The 22,856-nt window shown below is 49.4% G+C and overlaps 1 protein-coding gene across 1 annotated transcript; it reads right to left on the bottom strand.

Moving 5' to 3' along the window:
* Positions 1–4,842: 4,842 nt before the first annotated feature.
* BOLA3 (bolA family member 3) lies at positions 4,843–17,967 on the bottom strand. Its single transcript, XM_088470892.1, has 4 exons — positions 17,834–17,967; positions 13,708–13,831; positions 6,634–6,722; positions 4,843–5,210 (listed from the first exon to the last, which is right to left on the bottom strand). The coding sequence occupies exons 1-4, from the start codon at positions 17,870–17,872 to the stop codon at positions 5,145–5,147; spliced, it is 318 nt and encodes a 105-aa protein (XP_088327018.1). The 5' UTR covers positions 17,873–17,967; the 3' UTR covers positions 4,843–5,144.
* Positions 17,968–22,856: the final 4,889 nt, after the last annotated feature.

Below are 22,856 nucleotides of genomic sequence, written 5' to 3' on the forward strand. Positions count from 1 at the left end.
GAAGGCATAGACATCACCAGACGCTGGGTTTCATCCCTGGTGATGCTCTGCCAGGCCTCTACTGCAAATGTCTTCAGTTCCTGCTTGTTCTTGGGGCATTTTCCCTTCAGTTTTGTCTTCATCAAGTGAAATGCATGCTCAATCGGATTCAGGTCAGGGGATTGACTTGGCTATTGCATAACATTCCACTTTTTACTCTTAAAAAACTCTTTGGTTGCTTTTGCAGTATGCTTCGGCTCATTGTCCATCTGCACTGTGAAGCGCCGTCCAATGAGCTCTGAAGCATTTGACTGAATATGAGAATATAATATTGCCCGAAACACTTCAGAATTCATTCTGCTGCTTTTGTCAGCAGTCACATCATCAATAAATACAAGGGAACCAGTTCCATTGGCAGCCATACATGCCCACGCCATGACACTACCACCACCATGCTTCACTGATGAGGTGGTTCCTTTCCTTCTCCATACTCTTCTCTTTCCATCACTCTGGTACAAGTTGATCTTTGTCTCATCTGTCCATAGGATGTTGTTCCAGAACTGTAATGGCTTTTTTAGATGTTGTTTGGCAAACTCTAATCTGGTCTTCCTGTTTTTGTGGCTCACCAATGGTTTGCATCTTGTGGTGAACCCTCTATATTGACTCTTGTGAAGTCTTCTCTTGATTGTTGACTTTGACACATATACACCTACCTCCTGGAGAGTGTTCTTGATTTGGCCAACTGTTGTGAAATGGTTTTTTAATACCAGGGAAATAATTCTTTTGTCATCCACCACAGTTGTTTTCCGTGGTCTTCCAGGTCTTTTGGTGTTGCTGAGCTCTCCGATGCGTTTTCTTTTTAAGAATGTTCCAAACAGTTGATTTGGCCACACCTAATGTTTTTGCTATCTCTCTGATGGGTTTGTTTTGATTTTTCAGCCTAATGATGTCTTGCTTCACTGATAGTGACAGCTCTTTGGATCTCATATTGAGAGTTGACAGCAACTGATTCCAAATGCAAATGTCACACCTAGAATCAACTCTAGACCTTTTACCTGCTTAATTGATAATGAAATAACGAGGGAATAGCCCACACCTGTCCATGAAATAGCTTTTGAGTTGATAGTCCCATTAATTTTGGCCCCTTAAAAAGTGGGAGGCACATATTGAAACTGTTGTAATTCCTACACCGTTCACCTGATTTGGATCTAATTACCCTCAAATTAAATCTGAAAGTCTGCACTTAAATCACATCTTGTTTGTTTCATTTCAAAACCATTGTGGTGGTGAATAGAGGCCAAAATCTGAAAATTCTGTCAATGTCCCAATATTTATGGGGGGGGGGGGGGGGGGGGGGTGTGTGTGTGTGTGTGTGTGTGTGTGTGTGTGTGTGTATATATATATATATATATATATATATATATATATATACATATATATAATCACAATAGTATGCTACTAGTGGCCCCCCTGGAGTGTCAGTGCTATATATGGCACAAGTTAGTGTGCAGTAGCGCTACATATGATACCAGGGAGTGTGCAACCGCATTAGATATGGCACAATGTAGTGTGCAAGGCGGTATGAAGTATGTGACAGCCCTCACAAATGCGAGGTACAATGACCCTCTAAACCTTAGAATGACAGGGTACAGTAGAAGAAAGGGTTAGTTATAACTGACAGTATAGAAAAAACAGAGATTAACGCTAGCACAAATCATATACAAATCAGAAAGGCATATTACATTTCTGCAATGGGCACTATTATCAACTACACAGACCACAGTGGCTGGTAGGATATAGCGTTGTATAACCTGGCCCTTGGGAGAGGTATACAGGGAGACTGGACCCAGCAATTCCCGGAGACTGATTGCCTAAAATGGCTGCTGCGCGTCTCTGAGGAGGTGGAGGGTGAGGGAGGAGCAGCCCAGGGAACACCAGGACCGCAATTGGATGGTGCCCTGGGCTGAGGGAGGGGCTGCAGGGAGAGCACCTTTTCCCCTGGCTGACGTTAACCACTGGGTCCCCTGGCCTTAATAATATGCCTCTGCGCCAGTGTTATTATCCCCGTGGGCGAGCCAGTGTCCACATCAGCGCCTCCGGTATGTCTCCGGAGACCGGAGGCAAGACTGCACTATTCCGAGGGTCCCTGTGAACGGGGTTCTGCCTTACCGGTCCCCTGGATTCCGGGCTGCAGCCTGGGGTTCCGGGGAGCCTGCTAGCTAGTCCCTCTCTGAGCCCCACCGAAAGTACCTAGAACAGGCTTGGAGTCACGGTGCCGCAGAGGGGCGATGGGGTGGCAGCACAGACGTCCGGAGGACCGTCTGGTGCTGCTCACCCTTCTGGTAGAAAGAAAAATTAAAAAAAAAATAAAAAGCTTGTGCTACATAAGGCGGCTCCTGTTATAATGGTGGTCAAGCTCCTTGCCGGACACCAACAAAACTGAAGTGCCCTCAGGCTGTGGGCTGGGTATAGGGGGAAGGGCCGGAGCTTCCTGGGTTTGAAATGCTTTGCTGTTGGTGTCCGGTCCTCCAGGTCTACACCCCAATGTCTCCCTGTGGAGCCCTATGGACCCTGAAGAAGAAATAATAGTTATAAAGATTAGTTATCAGTAGCAGGCTACAATCCCCCCAGTAAAATCTGTCACTCCAAGTGAGAAAGAGAGTCTTCTGGCAGTGGCTTCCTAGTCGAAGCGCTATCCACTAATCACAGGCAAACAGGCAGCCCCGGGGGGAGGTGATTCCTGCCCCTAGGCCTGGTAGTCTGAGCTGCAATTAGCAGTGGACACTTCCAATGGGAAGCCACTCCCCTGCCTTTCCGTGAGCCCTACTTGAGTTCTAGGGGCTGCAGCCGATGCTGGTGTTTGTGCGCATGCGCCGGTTGCAGACCCTGCCAGATGAATTTGAACATGCGGAGTAACCTGGCAGGCACAAAAGAGCACAGGGTCCGGACCGCTGCTTGTACTGCAGCACACGGGCAGCCCCTCTCATATAAATAAAGGTAAGAGCCGCCATTGGTTATTATAGTGCCAGTCTGTGAGTGGTAGCATTGTATAGAATAGGGATCATGTTGCCATTCATACAAGTGATGCAGTAGGCACCATTCTCTGTATTTAGTCTATGAAATGTCTGAGGATTAGCCCCCAGTCACAGTAACACAAACTATTCAGTTATTGAATAAGCCTTTTTTTTCTAGCCTTAATGCGTTTGAGTTTGGATGTGTGAGTACCCTACAGAGAGTGACTAGGGTCAGATTCTTATATATTATTATAGGGTTTTCACCATAGATTTCTGCGTCTGTTAACTGTACGATGTAATGTACCCTACATATGACATCTAAAATAAAAAATGTTATATGTGCATAAAGCTCATTGCCATTTAAAAGACTTTAGTGGAAACCAGAGCACACTGCTGCACTGTGTGTTGTTCCATAGTGCGGGTGGACTGGACGATGAGTGGGTGTAGGCCGGATACTCTCAGGTGCTACCCCCTGGCCGGAGCTGCTGTGCACCAACTCTAGCGCTGCTGTCCGTGGACGATTCTGCTAGTTTCCAACCTCTGCTGCTGTGACGGGAAGAAGGGGATCACTGCTGTCCGAGGGGAGGCTCCAGAGTTTGCCCCCACTGCCAGTAGGACCAGCACAGGTGTTGCTGCTGCTGCCTCATGGAAGTGGGTGCTGCCAAAAGGGTGAGGACTGGAGGATTAGGAAGTCTCGTTGTCTTAAGTGCCTCGGGCCCATAGCAACTAATCAGCTTTCATTTTATAGAATGTACTTTATAACTGCTAGCTAGAACCTGATTGGTCAGTGAAACAAATCCACATGAATTATCCAGAACGTGAGGAAAACACAAATTTAAAAGCTTCGTGTGACACGGACGGTTGGGTATGAAACACCGACAGTTGGGATCTCGGCGGTCAGAATCCCGACAGGGTTAACATACCGACACTTGTTGGTCGATATGCTAACCCTCCCTCTTTGGTGCCTAATCCTAACCCCCCCGTACCCACACCCTAAACCTAACTCTCCCCCCTTAGTGCCTAACCCCTAAACCTAATCCTCCCCCTTAGTGCCTAACCCTAAGCCTCCCCCTAGTGTCTAACCCCTAAACCTAACCCTCCCCCCAACCCTGATACTTACCTTCGGCATCCTGGAGGTCAGGATTCCGGCGCTGGTAATGTAATCATCGGCACCCCGACCGCTGGGATGCCGTACGCATCCAGACACGGACATCTTTAAGTTGCTCAAAGGTTAAAAGTGGATGGAAGAATTTCATGTTTGCTCAGACCCTAACAAACTTCTTAATTAGTAATATGGATGAACAGTAAGGCTGGGTACACACTGGACGATGTGCCCGACTTCTTCAGCGACGGGACCCGGTGGGGGAGCAGGCATCGGCAAGTGCATACACATGTAGGGCTGACAGAGGATGTTGCTGATGCTGTGCGGGCAAAAACTGTTGATACTATAGGGAGCCGAGATTGAAGAAGTCTGGGAACCACTGAGGTAGAGTTACACCGATTCCTAATCTGCAGATGAGTGAAGCTGTGACTGTACAAACTGTTATAACTATTATCATCTCAACCATTTCCAACCAGCCTAATAAGCTGCATTTCTGTAATAACTAGCAACAAGACAAGAGACTATGTAAAGGGTAACAGTAATGGGGGCAGACCGTTAGGAGAACAGGGGTCAGCACTGTAAAGGAGGAATGGAGGGCTTCAGGACACGAAACTGGAAACCAGACAACGGCAATAAAAACCAAAGGTACATAGAATTTCTGCCTTATTTTGTACATCATGCTTGTTATTGTGTATGGTGTCTTAGATTAGTTTTCATTAACGTACAAAGAACCTCGATATATATATATATTGTTTCAATATATTTTATTTGTGCGTTTCTCTGCAGCACCTGCTCTAGAATCTACAGATAGAAATATCCTAGATAAAAGGTGAGCAGGCTGTATTATAGTCACTGTGTTAGGATATTAACAGCATATGCTAGGTAATAAAACTATGATGTGCAATAGCCGTAGCTTCACATAAATATATTTCCATATCTTTCTGTGCAATATTGTGCCGGCCTTTGTGACCACGCTCTCGTGATACAGCCCTATAGAAGGGTTATACAGCGCTTCCCAGTGGTTGTTACACACTCAGTGTCTCTCACTTTCAGGGTTTTGGGACAGACGTAAATATTCTCAGCCCGTGCATTGATTTAATCTCTTGTTGTAGAGCCTAGAAGAGAATAGGGAGAAAGAACATAATACCACAAAACATATAAAATCGGGTTTAAAGGGCCACAAAATCTAAAATGAACATGCAAAGCCATATTTTAAACATTCCACACATACCTATTCTATACTAATAAAGAGGCATATGAAACGTAGGACAGTGTAGTTATTATGCAGCCAAGTGGTTATTACTTATTGCTCAAAAGCCATTCAGAAAGCAAATGGTGATATAGGCAGATTCCCCTAGAACGAACTATTGTATTTCTGTACTATTATTTATTTATTAACAGTTTCTTATATAGCGCAGCAAATTCCGTTACGCTTTACAATTTGAATCAACATTAACATTATACTGGGTTGTAAAAGACATACATACATACATACATACATACATACATACATACATGACATACATAAGGGTAAGAGGGCCCTACTCACACTGTCAAATGAGCTGGGGGGTCTATGTACTAACCCTTGGAGATAAAGTACCAACCAATCAGCTCCTAACGGTCATCATTCTAACAAAGCCTGTAAAATGACAGTTAGGCGCTGAGGTTGGTACTGTATCTCGCTCCAAGTCTTAATACACAGACCAGTGATTCTGTTACAACCTTAAAACAAACTGTATTAAATGATCAAGCTGTAAATGAGCGTCACCAACTTCAAAGGGTCACCAATAGAATTTGAGACAAATTTACAAGATCTATGAGATTCAGTGTACAGAGTAAGTATTCAATAAGTGCAAAGACATGTAGGGGGAGATTTATTAAATCTTGGAGAGATAAAAGTAGCAACCAATCAGGTCTGTCATTTTACAGGCTGTGTTACAAAAATGACAGTTAGAAGCTAATTGGTTGCTGTAAGCAATGTCTCCAATTCATCTCTCTCCAAGATTTGATACATTTCCCCCAGGGAAACAACTATGTCTGCGCTAGACAAAATAAATTTTTAATGTGCTGCAAAACTATCAGACAATGGAGTTTCTTTGCAAAACGGAAATGAAATACAGAGTTTTCTAGAGGAGCCAAGCGCAGCCACACTGTCCTTTGTATTGCATAGGTCAGTGGTGTCCAAACTTTCTCGATTGGCAGTGCCCTATAGTATCAGCATTATTTTTATTTATTTTTTTACGGCAGCCCTAGGCCAAAAGTTTCTTATTGAGAAATTCCCAAAAGTTATTAAATGAAGCAGATGTCATCCATGGGCTCAGTTCTGTGGTGGTGGTCAGGGCTGCTCTTCTGTTTGTCCACATAGTTCCATCAGTACTTGATCTGCCTAGCACAATGACCATAAACAACCTGTGACACCCTTGCACGTGCCCCGTAGTACCCAGTTTGGGAACCACTGGCATATGTGTTAATAAACCTTTTAAACAAAACTGCAGTAGTCAGAAAGTCCTATATTAAGCATATAACACTTATACTCACATCATTAATCATTTGATGCTGCTGTACTATGCGTTTTTCTCGGAACTCTTCAGACTCAATGTGGATTTCATACATTGCCCCACAGCCACCTGTAAAACATAGGCTCCTTTTACACAATGCTCAATGTTCAGCTTCTGAAAAGCATTCAATTGGGGACTGACAACATTAATTACTCCAACCATTACTAGACAGTAGCCAATCCCACACCGGATGTGACACACTTACACTATGCAGAATTCCTGTAGATAATGGGATACAGAGAGAAGACCTGTATAGCTCCTTAAATCAAATTAATAAAGAATGGAGAATGTGAGTGGGTAACAACTGACCCAATGTAATGGCATGTAGATGTCCACATTGATTGATAATCTGATAGCTTCTGATTAAAAAAAAGTTTTCATTCAACAACAGGTTAAAACTGATGGGAGTGAATGGTACTGTAACCACAAGCGTTATGGTACTGTAATCATAGCATTATGGTACTGTATTGGTACTGTGATCATAGCATTATGGTACTGTATCATTATAGTACTGTAATCATAGCATTATGGTACTGCACTGGTATGGTACTGTAATCATAGCATTATGGTACTGTATTGGTATGGTACTGTAATCATAGCATTATGGTACTCCACTGGTATGGTACTGTAATCATAGCATTATGGTACTCCACTGGTATGGTACTGTAATCATAGCATTATGGTACTGTATCATTATAGTACTGTAACCATAGTATTATGCTACTGTAATCATTGCATTATGGTACTGCACTGGTATGGTACTGTAATCATAGAATTACAGTACTGTATTGGTGTGGTACAGTAATCATAGCATTACAGTACTGTATTGGTGTGGTACTGTAATCATAGCATTATGGTACTGTATCGTTATGGTCTCATGATTTTACAGGCGTTCTACATTGAACAAGCAATGAAAATATGAGATATGGTAAGAACTTACCCTTGTTATCTCTATTTCTACGAAGTCCATAGGGTTCCACAGGATACCTTGGGGTATAGGTGTGACGTCAGTCACAGGGCACCAAAGAGTTAAGCTTTCAGCCTCCCAGGATGCACTAGGTCCCCCTCCTATACCCCGCCCCCAGGCCAAGGCACCTCAGTTAGTTACCAAGCCATAGGCCGGAGGAGGAGAAGGAAGAGAGAGAACAAAGATCTGGACACATACAAGAATCACATTCTCACCAGATGGAGACGGAAAACCGGTGACCAGAGCAAAGCCCATCTGCAGCACAGGTGCGACAGGGCGGGAGTCCTGTGGAACCCTATGGACTTCGTAGAAATAGAGATAACAAGGGTAAGTTCTTACCATATCTCATATTTTCTACTTCAGGGTCCATAGGGTATCCACAGGATACCTTGGGGATGTCCCAAAGCAGTATCCTTTAAGGGTGGGGACGCTCCTGTGCAGAAAGGAGAATCCGCCGCCCGAAGGAAGCATCCTGAGAGGCGAAGGTGTCAAACCTGTAATACCTCACGAAGGTATGGACAGAAGACCACGTAGCAGCCTTGCAGATCTGAACTGCCGAGGCACCACGTCGAGCTGCCCACGAAGGACCCACAGACCTAGTGGAATGAGCCTTCAGAGAAGGAGGGACCGGTAGGCCTTCATGAAGATAAGCTTCAGAAATAGCCATACGGATCCAGGCTGCCAAAGTTTGCTTTGAAGCAGGCCAACCCTTTTTACGGAAGCCATAGAGGACAAACAAAGCGTCCGACTTCCTAAACGAAGAAGTGCGGTCAACATAAGTCCTTAAGGCCCGCACAACATCCAAAGAGGCCTCACCCACGGAAAGACCCGGTGAGTTAAAGGCCGGAACAACTATTTCCTCGTTAACATGAAACTGGGAAACAACTTTGGGAAGAAACTCGGGCCGAGTGCGGAGCACTGCCCTGTTCCCATGAAAAACCAAGAAAGGGGGTCTACAAGAAAGAGCCCCTAACTCAGAAACACGTCTGGCCGAAGCAACGGCCAGAAGGAAAACAGTCTTAGCTGTTAGCCATTTAATATCCACTGAGCCCAGTGGTTCAAACGGCGGTCCTTGGAGAGCCCTCAGGACCACAGCCAAATCCCAAGGCGCCATAGGTGGAACAAAGGGCGGCTGAATACGGAGAACACCTTGCATAAAGGTGCGCACATCCGGGATTGTAGCAATCCTACGGTGAAACCAGACAGATAGGGCCGAAACCTGTACCTTCAAAGAAGCAAGGCGAAGCCCATGATCTAGTCCCGCTTGCAGGAAGGCGAGAATCCGAGACAGACGAAACTCCCGCGGTGCATAACCTATCGGTCGACACCACTGGAAGAACGTATGCCACACGCGATGGTATATCCTCGCGGAAGACGGTTTCCGAGCTCGTAACATGGTACGCACCACAGAGCTGGAAAACCCCCGGGACCTCAGCATGGCCGTCTCAACAGCCACGCCGCCAAAGACAGCAGAGTCAGGTCCGGGTGAAGACAAGGACCCTGAGACAGAATGTCCGGTCGTAGCGGCAACCTCAGAGGACTGTCCACGGACAGACCCTGAAGGTCTGAGAACCAGTGCCGTCTGGGCCACGCGGGAGCTATCAACAGGAGCATCCCTCCTTCCTGTTTGAATTTCCGGATTACCCGTGGAAGAAGGGAGACCGGAGGGAACAGGTATGCGAACCTGAACGTCCACCGGACGGACAGAGCATCCACCAGAGACGCCCCTTCGTCTCTTGTGCGAGACCCGTACACCGGCAACTTGTTGTTGTGCCGGGACGCCATGAGGTCGATTTCTGGAAGACCCCACCTGTCCACCAGTAGTTGAAAAACGTCCGGGTGCAGGGACCATTCCCCTGGATGAACGTCCTGGCGACTTAGAAAGTCCGCCTGCCAATTTAGCACTCCCGGGATGAAGACCGCTGATATGGCCGGAAGATTGCGCTCCGCCCAAACCAGGATCCGAGAGACCTCTACGAGAGCCGCCCGACTGCGAGTTCCTCCTTGCCTGTTTATGTAGGCCACGGTGGTAGCATTGTCCGACTGGACCTGCACCGGGTGACCCTGGAGAAACCGCTGTGCCTGCAGGAGAGCATTGAAGACCGCACGGAGTTCCAAGATATTTATTGGAAGCTCCGCTTCTGTCGGCGTCCACCTGCCCTGGAACAAGTGTGGACCCGAAACTGCTCCCCAGCCCCGAAGACTGGCGTCCGTTGTCAACAGGACCCAATTTGGAACCCAGAACGGACGTCCCTTGTTGAGGTGGGTCGTCTTTAACCACCACGCAAGGGACAGGCGAACCTCCGGGGTGAGCACAATCGTCTGGAACTTCAGAGACTGAGGCAGCCCGTTCCACTTGGACAGGATCAGGTGCTGCAGAGGTCTGGAGTGAAACAGGGCGTATTCCACCATGTCGAACACCGACACCATGGAGCCCAGTAACCTCATCGCCGAGTGTAAGGACACCCGGCGGCTGTGCAGACAACTGCGCACCCTTGACTGTAAAGCAGAGATCTTGTCCTCCGTCACGAAGATCCTTTGCTGTCCCGAGTCCAATAAGGCTCCAAGATGCAGAATCCTCCGAGACGGGATTAGAGTGGACTTCTGCCAGTTGATTAGCCAGCCGTGCCGTTGCAGCAGTGCAATGGTCAGGTCCAAGTGGTGTAACAGGAGCTCTGGAGATCCTGTCACCAATAACAGGTCGTCCAAGTACGGCAACATGCGGACTCCTTGCAGCCGCAGAGAAGCCGCCATGACCGCCATCACCTTGGTGAAAACACGTGGTGCTGTCGCCAGGCCAAAAGGTAACGCCCGAAACTGGAAATGGTCGCTGCGGATTGCAAACCGAAGGAACTCTTGATGGCGCAAAAGAATAGGGACATGCAGGTAAGCGTCCTGTATGTCCAATGACACCATGTAGTCCCCAGGTTCCAGCGCCAGAATGATGGACCGTAGGGTCTCCATCCGAAACTTCGGGACCCGCAAAGACTTGTTGAGTGCTTTGAGGTTGAGAATCGGACGATATGACCCATTGGGTTTCTGTACCAAAAATAGATTTGAATAGAAACCCTGGCCCCTCTGGGAGAATGGAACAGGCACTATAACTCCAGCCTGGAGCATAGTGTGCAATACCTTCCGCAGCTCCGTAGCCTTGTTCCGGTCTGATGGTAGACCCGTGGTGAAGAATCGAGCCGGGGGTCTGTGCCGGAAGGAGAGGGCGTACCCGTGAGAGACCACCTCCAGAACCCAAGTGTCTGTCGTAGTGAACGACCAACACCGGGAGAACTGCAGCAGGCGGCCTCCCACCCTGGGATCCCCCAAGGGGAGACCCGGACCGTCAGGCCGCAGGCTTGTCATCTGGCTTGGGGGCCGGACGTCTGGTACTCCATGCCTGTTTCCGGGGCTTGCCCGATTTCTTAGGGCCAGCCTGTCGAGGAAACGACTGTGGTTTGGGCCTGCCCTGGGCCCTAGATGACCGAAAGGACGATGGTCCAGAACCAGAAGGAGCAGCGGCCGACGGGAGACAAGCAGATTTGGCTGCCGCCAGCGTGGCCACAATCTTATCCAGATCCGGACCGAAGAGAACTTCTCCGGTAAACGGCAACGCTTCCAGACCTTTCTTGGATCTTCGTCCGCCTTCCAGGATCGCAGCCACAAGGTGCGACGAGCAGCTACCGCTGCTGAAGAAATTCTAGACACCAGAGTACTAATGTCTAGAGCCGCCTCGGTGATGTAGGTGGCCGAATCACGGAGATTGCCAATCAACTCCGCTTGTTCGGCCGGACAGTCGGATTCAAAAGAAGCCTCTAATGAATCCGCCCAGCGCTCCATCGCTCTGGCAACCCAGCAAATGGCCATAGCCGGCCGTGCTGCCCCCCCTGCAAGGGAATAAGCGGACTTCAGGCAGATTTCTACCTTGCGGTCCGTAGCATCCTTAAGGGAGGACATGGATGGCATCGGCAATGTGGCACTACGGACAAGACGGGTCACGTGAGAATCCACCTGTGGAGGGGATTCACACTTAGCAAAATAATTATCCGCGAACGGATAAGCCACCGCCAGGCGTCTCTGCGGCTGGTATCTTTTGCCAGGTTGTTTCCACGCCTCCTCTAAATGGTCCACCAACTGACCCGAAAGAGGAAAGACTGTGGCATCGCCCTTCACATCTTTGAAAAAGGCATACTTAGATTTAGCCGCTGGGGGAACTTCGTCCTCAATCACCAAGGCTGTGCGGACCGCCCGAATAAGTCCAGGAATATATACTTTGGACTTAGCATCAGCGTCCTTAGTATGGAAAGGTTCCTGATCGTAAGGATCCAGAATCTCCCCATCATCAGACGTCCCTTCGTCATCCTCATAAGGAGCGGACAGAGACGCCACCGGCCTTTTATGAGGCCGCATCACAGACTCCCCTTGCAATACATCCGACAAGTGCTGTAAAGAACTCGTCAGGGAGTTAACCCACGCTGGCTCCTGAGAACCCGGGAGCGGGGAAATAGGGAGACTGTGGGGTACCACCAATTGTCGTGGGAACCCCTGCATGGGTGACGACACCACAGACTGCTGGGACAAACCCATCGGAGTAAACGCGGGCTGCGGAGCTAACTGGCCCACTAAAGCTGTTAACGCCTGAGCGAAACAAGCCCAGGGCGGCTCCTGTACCGGTGCTGTAACCGTAATAGGCCGCGCCATGGACAACACTGCCGGCAAAGGCCCTCCGCGCTACCCTCCCCCTCCGCTAACGGTACTTTGCACGTGGTACACTGTAGCCGGAGGGGAAAATCACTTTCAGACATGATGGCACCACGTATGTGACCTCTCTCACCAATTAAGTATTAAATAGGCGAGAGACCACCCTGCAGCACCGCACCGCAAGGGCTTTAGCAGAAAGAACAGGGACAGTAATAAAGCTGACAGTTTAGTAAAGAATAGTTACAGGCAGCGCTAGCACAGTCACATACAATGCAGAGAAATAACAATTCCTGCACTAACAGCGCTGATCACTCAACTACACAGACACAGGGCCTGGTAGGACACAGCGCTGCATACACAGACCTGAGCCACAGCGGAGGAGAGGTATGCGGGGGGACCCAGACCACGATGCTTCCTTCCAGACTTCCAGCAGCGTTCACCATGCGTTGCAGAGAAGATGGCCGCCGAGGAGCAGAGAGAAGCTGGCCTGGGGGAGGAGCGCTGACACAGGACCAGTCAGCACAGTGCAGAGAGGGCTGTGTGCAGCGGGGGAGGCGCCGGCTGTGAGACAGGGAAGGCGCGCTCCCCTGGCATGCATTTAACCCCTGGGACGCCGCAGCGCTACCGCTCTGCTGCGGTCCGCTGTCCCAGGGGGTAGTGGAAGCGCAGGTTGGTCGCCTGGCTCCACGCTGCAGCCAGTCCCCAGGGAGCCCCCTGCCTGGGGACTTAGGACCATGTGATCAGCGGGGACCCACCGCGGGACCCCGCTGCTTACCTCTGTCCCCCTTGAATCCGGCCATGGTCCGGAGCATCTGGGGTCACCGCTAGCTGTGACCCCAGACGCCCACCAGCATCCCCGGATCAGTACCGGCGTTCTGGTACCGGCGGGGTGTAGGGAAGACAGCATGGACGTCAGGACTGACTGTCCATGCTGTTCATCCAGTTGTGCAGCCACAGCTGCATGAAGAATAAGCTTCAGGGGCTCTTCTAGCCCCCACTCCAACAGGTGCACCCGACTCCGGCCGGGCACCAAACTAAACTGAGGTGCCTTGGCCTGGGGGCGGGGTATAGGAGGGGGACCTAGTGCATCCTGGGAGGCTGAAAGCTTAACTCTTTGGTGCCCTGCGACTGACGTCACACCTATACCCCAAGGTATCCTGTGGATACCCTATGGACCCTGAAGTAGAAAAGTTCTTATTGTGCTGTCAAATCATAAAATGTAAGATGTGCAGAAGAAAACATTGATTGAGTGGTATCTGTCTTCCCCATCACCCACTTTGGGTTTCATTACAAACAATAGGCCTATGCCTTGGTGTATAATAAAGGAATACAGTGGATTTTATAGGAAGGTAAACTGCAGTCTCTTCACATTTAGCACCAACAATTGTGCATTACCTGAAATATCAACAACCCGGACAGAAGAGGCCAGTGGAAACTTGTTTTTCAGCACTTGCATAATCTTGTCTTCCCCATCGGTCACGGATGCAAATGATCTTCTAACACTGCAGAGGGCACAGATCTGGTTGGGGGAATAAAAAAAAGTGTTCTTTTATTTTGTTTTGTTTTGGGGTGATATCTGGAAACAGCAGCTACATACATCTTATGACTCAGAAGGCCCGAGTCAGATTTGGGAATACAGTAATGGTGCCCACACACATACGGATATACTTATGATCCGACGATGTGTCCGATTTCCCTTGAAATTCTCCCTCGCAGCTCAGCGCACGATCAGCACACGATATGCTGTCCAATCTTCATACGATCTCCTGCAGCCAGACTTTTTTACAGTGCATTGTGTCCTAGATTGTCAGATCTGCCGTACTGCACGGCAGATCTGAAGATGCGATGTGCGACCAGCGGGGGCTCGCATCGCATCGCGATCATGAGTGGGGACTCACGATTTGGAAATTTTTTACCCGATCTGTCGTTACAATTTGTCAGAATCGGCCAGAACGGGAAAAAAAATTGCTATGTGTGGGCACCTTAAGAAAGAGCAAGTAACTGTGCATCTTGGTAAAACCATGTTGCACTGCAGGTGGGGCAGATGTAAAATGATTTAGATTTGGGAGGGGTGTGTCCAAACTGACATCTAAATTGCAGTGTAAAAATAAAGCTGTGTAGCATTTGTGGGCAAAATGCAAAAGCAGCCAGTATTTACCCTGCATGCAATAATATATATGTATTTGCTCCCCTAGCATTGCAACATGGTTTGTCCGGGTACACAATCACTTGCTCTATCTTATACCCCTTTTTCAGTGCCGCTAAAACCCGGGTTACTGCCGTGTCAACCCGTGTCGCGGCTCAGTGAAAAAGGCTGCTAGGAAAAAATCCCGGGTCAACTGACCCAGCATTCCTTCCCGGGTCTTGAGCAGGGTTTCACGCAGGTAAGACCTGGGTAAGGCTCAGTGGAAACGGGTATCTGGGGTCATCCGACCTGGGTCCTGTTCACAGCATAGGGAGACCCACATTTCCCGGCGCTTGGAGCTGATGTAATCTCTAAGCGCCAGCAGAGGAAGGCCTCGGCAATATCTTAGCTTGCGGTGTAAATGGGGTTCAAGCCGATGTGACGCAGTTTGAAACCCATATTCAGTGTCCCGGGCTGAACACTGTGCTTTGGTGGAAAAGCGGTATTACTCTATTCCCAAATCTGAATCAGGCCCAGTGTTCTCTCCGTCCAGCTTTTTTTTTACATGTCACCCGGCACTATCCTGCTCCAGGGATCTGACGACCAAAATCAAAGTCATACTGCGCTTACATTACTGTGACTGGCATGGTAATAAAGATACCCCCCCTCACTCGCTCTCTCAGCCTGCACTGCAGGACACAATTATATCTGTGTCCAGCCAGCAAGTAGGCAATATCTACAAGAGTCTTTAATAATTATGGGGTCTATTCATTAAGACATGCGGTATAGAATTGCTACTTATCACTATAGATTGTATCACTTCGATGCGATCTATAGTTTGGATAAGTAGCAATTCATGTACACTTACCTGTCTTGCGGAGCGGTATATGCACGTTCGGTGGTCCGGTCTTCTCAATGTCTTCTGAGTTTTTTCCTCCTCTGTGGTTCTGCGCACGGTGCCATCAGCGGCAGCATTAATGAAGGGGGGCGCAGGGGCAGCAGGCAGCTTGGATGGAGGTGACCCGGGTCACTTTAAAACAGCGGAGCCAGTTGTAGGAATCGGGGGGGGTACTGGGTCAGTGGGGGCAGCCGCGAGCCAGCAGGTGGTGACCCGGAAATATGCATATACCCTGGGCACCTCTGATTGGCTGCTGGCAGAGAAGGGAAGTGGAGACAACAGAGAGAACGCAGGAAGATGGCTGCTCTTCACCCCTAACAGCAGCAGGGCCGGCTCTAGGGGTGTTCAACCAGTGTGGTCGAACAGGGGCGCCACCCATAGAGGGCGCACCCCACCCCAACATCCAGATTTCAGCGGGACGGTACTGTCCCGCTGTTCCACCTGTGAGCCGAAGTGGGTGGTCAAATCAGGAGGTTGGGGACCCCGGAGGTGCCGGACCCCGGAGTCTGAATGGATGCTGCTCGCATGCACGCGGCATCCATTCAGTGACGGGAGAGGGCTGGGTGAAGCCCAGCTAGTGAGGCCCCCCCAGCCTGTCGTTATTTGGCGGCGTGCCATGCGGGCACGCCTCCAATTAAAGTCACGTAGGGTGTGTGGCCTATGGTAATTAGGTCATGTGCGATGTTGGGGCGCACTGTAGAGAGCCGGCACAGGGTGCTCTGACCCCTGGAGCTAGACCTGAACAGCAGCACTGCTTACGCCATCCTGAGATGGCGAATGCAGTGCCAAGTAGAGGAACGGAAAGCTGTGCTTTCCATTCCTTTAGAAATAGCACTCACCATACAAATGTATGTATGTTACGACACATACAGGAGCGGGTGCCCCGCTGGAGAAGTAATTAGCTTCTCCAACGGTACCCTACTCTATAAATAGCACCAAGCAGTGTAGTGCCCTGTTTTCAGCTAAACAGGATACTTAACTGTACATGAATAGACCCCTATATCTGTGTCATGTCAGATTACACTGCCCCCCACCAGGTTACTTCTTAACAGGGGTGTATTTAGTGATCCAAGCGCCCCTGGCAATGTAATGGACTGGTGCCCCCCCCCCCCCCTTATGCAGTGCCCCCAATAGTAATCCCCTCTATGCTGCATTGCAGCCAGTAGTAGCCCCCCTATACAGTGCCACACAGTAGTAGACCCCAGTAGTAGTACCCCCCTATACAGTGCCCCCCAGTAGTAGTACCCCCCTATACAGTGCCCCCAATAGTGGCCACCCCCCAAAATTGCCCCCAGTATTGACCACCCCTATACAGTGCCCCCAGTAGTGGCCACCCACCCCCTAATTGCCCCCAGTAGTGGCCACCCCTATACAGTGCCCCCAGTAGTAGTCCTCCCATAGAGTGCTCCCCAGTAGTAGACCCCAGTAGTAGTACCCCCCTATACAGTGCCCCCAGTAGTGGCCACCCACCCCCTAAATTGCTCCCAGTAGTGGCCACTCCTATACAGTGCTCCCAGTAGTGGCCACTCCTATACAGTGCCCCCCAGTAGCAGGCACCCCCCCATAAAGTGCCTCCAGTAGCGGCCACCTCCTATTTCAGTGCCCCCCCCCTGTAGTGCCAGGCTTACACACAAAGAACAAAAAAAAATCAACTTACCTGATCCCCGCTCCTGACGCGACCGCCGCTGTCCGCTATGAGTCCCGGCCACTCTTTTCCAGCATGGGAGAGACGTCATGACGTATGACGTCTCTCCCATCACATGCTGCGGGGGAGCCGGAACACGGAGCTCATTAGTGAGCTCCAGCCGGCTCCCTCCGCGGACGACGCAGCAGCAAATGAGAGTCTGACTCTCATTAGCTGGCTGCTATTACAAACACACAGCCGCCGCTGGCGGATGTGCATTTGTAAACTGTGTAGGGCTAACCGCTATCACTGCGGTCTGCCCTACACTTGTGGGGCCGGGGGACTTGTCCACCCCTTGGCTACTGGTGGCACTGCCGGATGGCGCCCCCCTTTGGTCGGCACCCCTGGCGAGTGCCATCCTGGCCAATGGGTAGATACGCCCCTGCTTCTTAATGCCACCCAGCTGGCAACATTTTCTGGGGAGAGCACTGATGCATATGTACAAGGAGTGTTATCCACAATTGTAATTTTGTGTATCTGTTGACAGTTAGAGCAGACAAGATGTAATGCAAAAGGAAGGACTGACGTTGCCTTCATGTGAGTGAATGTGCCATCTGTGACATAAAACTGTCCAAATGATTTACGTTTGAAAATAAGTTGGAAAATCAGAACAACTTACAACACTCACACTTATGAGCAGGGGTAATAGACTTACTGGATGATGTTGAAAACTGTCATGTTCTCTGCCGCTATATGTTGTCAAATTATGCAATAACAAAAGCACCGCCTGACCCTAGTTACTATACAACCCCCACATCACTGTGTCTCAGGTGAGAGCAACCTTCAGCAGGGAGCAACGCAATGAGCTACTCACCCTCGCCCTAGTCAGCAGGTGAGCAGCTGCTGCCAACATTATTCAGATGCACAGGAGAGATTCAATGTCAACATCAGTCTACAGCCATATATCCACGCGCCGCATAACTATGACATCGGGTGCGCCCCGGCGGCCATGTTTGCTAAGGGCAGTGTGAGGGCACCGGCAAGCGAGTTTATTTTACTACGCTCTAGGCTGAGAATAAGGTTGCGATGCTGTGGGTAGGTAAAGCGACAAAACAACTGCAAATTATTCTGGTTTATTTTTCCATTTCAACTATTAAGCGTTTGGGCGTCTCTGCATAGACATGGTGTCCGGTAGCAGCCAAGACTTACATTGTGATAATACAGTCTAGGAAGCAGGGAGAAGTGATGTCATTATTCCGAATGTGAGCTGAGCGGTGCAGTGCACTTTCCGGACTGTACGCTAGGGGGAGCAAGTGGGTATAATGCGCATGCGCTGTGTGCTGTAATGTGTGTTACTGTGAAATAACCCCAATTAGTATGCTTCGTTCATATTGGACTATAACAGTAATCATGAAGTTGAGTTGTTTATGAGTGACATCATGCAACTTTCAGCTACAAACTTGATTATTAAATTAACCATTACTCCTGAAGAAACATTTGTCCCAAAAATATAACCATAAAGGTATTGAACTCAACTATATTTACAACAAACTGTTATGTCCTCCTCCAAGTCTATTGCACCCTGTAGCATCTTCCATCCTCTTTTCTCCTGTACCTACAGCTAATTTTGTTCCTTAACTTTAATAGCTCCTTCTTTATTTTCGTTACGTATTATTTTTCCTATTTACCCTACATACATTGCCTCTACCCATACATGCCACCTTTCTGGCTGGACAGTGCTGCAGAGGCCATGGCAGCAGTAATGGTGGTAACGTGATCGCATTATCATGGCCCCACCACCCACTATACATTGCAGAGATTTCCAGCATTGTAAAGCAGCCGGGAACACCACCTGATTTTCGGTAGCCTCCCGACCATTGTGGCAGAGAGCTGATGAGTATGTTTCTACTTCTGGGGCTGTGCCTGAGTAATGCCGCAGCAGCAAGACTGACTGCCTTATGCTATTGCGGAGATCAGTGTGGCTTCAAGCAGGAAGCTGCTCCGCCCACTGTTTTTCCATCTACAGCAATAACGTCATCATTAGTATCGGTACGTGCGCCAGCCCCATGCTAGGTGCAAGAGATCTGTCTGAATCAGGCTTCCTTTCCCTGTATGCAGGACTCAGAAGAGTACTGTACTCTAGCTACACGCCAGGGGCGTTTTAAGAGAGGAGGGGGCCCGTGTGCAGCCTCCGTTTGGCCCCCTCCTCTCTGACAGCGCACAGAGCGCGATAGATTCTGGCTTAATGCTAGAATCTACTACACATGCGTGGGTCTCCGGGAAAATGGCGCCTGCACCTTATTCCCGGAGACCACTTTTCTACGTATGCGCGAGACACAGGGAAAATGGTCGCCACCATTTTCCCTGTGATTTGTGCTGCTCTGCAGCTCCAGCACAGCACTGTAGAGCTGCACTCTGAAGACAGCGGAGAGGTAAGTATAAACAATATGGGTGCAGGGTGTGCGGTATGGGCCCCTCAGGAGCCAGCGTGCACCGCGCACACTGCACCCATTGTAAATACAGGCCCACAACACTAACACAGTACAGGGGAAAAACTCCAGGGGAGAAGTGCGATTGTCCCACCTGTAACACTTCTGCTCTCTGCCCACTACCGATGGCTGCACCTCTATAGCAGCCGCAGCCAAGCACTCACACTCTCTCACTGCCCGATATGCGGCTGCACTGCTATACAGGTATGACCAGTGGTAGTGGGCAGAGCAGTGGTTGCAAACACTGACCTGGGTATTACCCTCACCCCTTCCCTTCTTGGCGCCACTGGGTGCAAGTGCCATTTACTTACAAGTCTGCATTGGCACATAAGCGTCTATTCTCTTTGCAAGCAGATATGGTTCAAATTGGCACAATGGATGCAAAGAAAACTGGCATTAGTTCAATCCTGCATCAAACCCACGGTGTTTGGTTAAAAAAAATACCTCAAGGATGGTGCCAGTGGCACTTCCTGCATCCCCGATATGTCAGCTGCATGACATCTATAGCAGTGATGGACACAATACAGGTGGTACATAGCCTCTCACCCGTGCAGCTCCCAGCTACTTTTTCTGCTTTACTATTTGTTCCCCTTTTTATCGGCTTTATGCTGCCTCACCTCTGCTTTATGCTCCACTAAATGACTCCCACTGCTCCAGATCTTATTAACCCCTTCGCTGCTGAAGGTTTTCTCCACCTTGTGCTGAGGTATTTTTTTCACATTTGCACTCATCACATTCCGACATCAATATCACTGATTTTTCTTATGCTGTACCCACACAAAGTATACCATTATGGAGGGTACACATGGTCAGATTTTCTGGAAGATATGAACGATAACGATTGTAAAAATATCGTTGACATGCATCGACAAACGATGCGCACGCCCGCATATCAGATAACGATATCTGAAATCGACTGTGTTTATAGTCAGATTTGGATGATTTTATTCATTTAAATACTGTCAGAAATTCGTTCATCATTCATGAGATCGTTGGTAAAATCGTTCAAATCGTTGATCTAGCAAGTCTGACCGTGTGTATGCACCATATGTCTTTTGTAATCATTCTAAATACATCGAAGAAAAGTGGAAAAAAAAGAGTTTTTATTTTTATTGAAATTTCAAGAAGGGGAACAAAAAGCAAACGTGATTTTCAATACCATCCTATAAATACTTTATGGTTCTTGTTTCACCAATAATCCACCTTTCCAACATATTAAAAAGCAGAATTCTATGGGGCCGATTCAATTGACTTTAGCTCCCGTAACTCCCATCTAAAGAACCCGGGAGCTATTCATTTGTTTTGCGTGACTGGCCCCGCACTGGTCACGATGGCCGCAGTCTCGCACAAGAATGCACAGGATTAGCCGTAATAAGCAGATCTGAGCACTTGCGATGAACCCTGAAGCCCTACTTATCATGGATTCTGCTCGCCACAGAATGGAGCTAAGGGTCTCAGGCAACACTCACTCCAGAGGAACCAGGCACGGGGACCCTAGGCAGACCATAGTGTAGGCGGAACACAGGCAGGAGATATATAGATGTATATGGAGATGGGAAGAGGGAGAGGGAGCTGGGGGGAAGTCTCAGGCAGCACTCACCCAGGAGGAAGCAGACACTGGGACCCCCAGACAGGCTAGTCAGGGTGTGTCTGTTAAGCCAAAGGCCGTAAGACAAGATGCGGCCTTTGGGCTGTGCAGCAGCATTGTGGGCTGGTATAACTTAGCTAGCTGTGGCCTGTGGGCTGTAGAAAAAGATGCAGCCTTTGGGCAGTATAGCATCTAGCCAAGTTATACCTTGTGGGCTGGTATAACTTGGCTAGATGTGGCAGATGGAGATAAGAACCACTGAGGTGACACATGCATTGGTACGCAGGATTGCATACTTAGGACGCTGGAGTGCGGCCTGTGCCGCCGGGTTTACACAAGCAGCTGATGCTGAAGTGCGTCTTGTGCCACCGGGTTGACACAAGCAGCTGACTCTGGAGTGTGACCTGTGCCGCCGGGTTGACACAAGCAGCTGACGCTGGAGTGTGACCTCTGGACACAGAGTACTGTCCATGCCGCCTGGATGACACGAACAGCAGAGGACAGATATGCGGACCGTGCCACCTAGATGACACCAACGGCACGTAGATGGTATGCGAACAGTGCCGCCTGGATGACACAAACGGCAATATAACAATATAGGCAGGAGAACAGGGACTCGACTGGAAACAGGAGACAATGCCAGAACCTGAAACACGAAAACTCTATCACCGGCATCGGAGCAGCGTTTGCACCAGAAAGATATAGATGCCAGAGCCAATCTGGACTGATCCCAGAATGATGGACAGAAGGTAGGCGGAGATTCAGCGAACATTCACCCAGCGTTCGCCTCACACAGCATTCACAGTGCAGTGGCTTGTGACAGTGTCTCACGATCTGGGCTCTTTGGCTCTGCTGGTCCAGCACCATCACCTGGACACCCGGCCGTCTCTCAGCCGGCAGCGAGTACCCTCTTCCGGCATCACAAAGTGCAGGGGAGCTGCTCTCCCTGCGCTCGGCACAGCCGCACGCAGTTTAGGTAAACATTGAGGCATTGTAGGCTCTTAATCACAGGGGGCAACTGTCAGTGCCTGTTAGGTGGCAGCTGTCAGCGGTCAGCACCGTTGTGCACTTCTGCCTCAGGGATCCCACAGATGCTGCTTGCTCATATTCCATTGTTGTACCCCTCAGCATCCGGGGGTGTCCCCGCCAGGAGCTCCCCACAAGTACCTGCTGCACCCCCCTGGTCTAGAAGATGGATGTCTCTGATTTTTCTACCAAACAGCCTCAGCAAGCCATCCCCTCAGGTCCCGGGGGCCCCTAGGCAGCTACCTAAAGCTGCCTAATGGAAGAGTCAGCCCTGTCAACAAGGCCTACCATTTTATTAACTAGACAACCTACCACATTAAATGAGGGATTACCTTTATATCATTTGACATGATGGGGAAGATATGGGCTTTATATCCCCCCATCAGTGGAAAATGTTTTTCGTGTACTGTTTCAGCTACTGTCTGGTGATTGCCAGATTTCAGCCCTATTTAGCTGAAATCAGGTCTCTTCTCTGCTTCCCGCAATTCATGGAGCAAGTTACCAGGGAGAAGGTTATTCCTTCTCCAGCAGTACCCCTGCTCCTTGTCTGCATTGCATCACCATACTTTTATATGGTGAGTGCGATTCATAAAGGAACGCCATCTGAGGATGGTGTAATCTGTACCGCAAGCCGAACAGCGCAGGGAAGTAGCATAGTTTCCTGCTTCGTGTCCTGCACCTTGCACTGGCTCCGCCCCCTTTCCCCAGCGTACTTTGCAGCAGGTCTAACGTGACCTGCTGCTCTCAGAGGCCGAGGCATGTGCAGTGAGCAGCAGGCATATCGGGCTCCCGAT

The sequence above is a fragment of the Taudactylus pleione genome, unplaced genomic scaffold (assembly GCF_031769625.1).
Source record: "Taudactylus pleione unplaced genomic scaffold, aTauple2 ptg000105l, whole genome shotgun sequence".
NCBI classification, from domain to species: Eukaryota; Metazoa; Chordata; class Amphibia; order Anura; family Myobatrachidae; genus Taudactylus; species Taudactylus pleione.

Excerpts from the sequence above, each read along its gene's own strand:
- BOLA3 (XM_088470892.1), bottom strand. The coding sequence starts at position 17,872 with ATGTTGGCAGCAGCTGCTCACCTGCTGACTAGGGCGAGG. Across the intron at positions 13,832-17,833 it reads ACCTGCTGACTAGGGCGAGG|ATCTGTGCCCTCTGCAGTGT; the intron begins GTGAGTAGCTCA and ends TCCCCCAACCAG. Across the intron at positions 6,723-13,707 it reads CCGGGTTGTTGATATTTCAG|GTGGCTGTGGGGCAATGTAT; the intron begins GTAATGCACAAT and ends TATGTTTTACAG.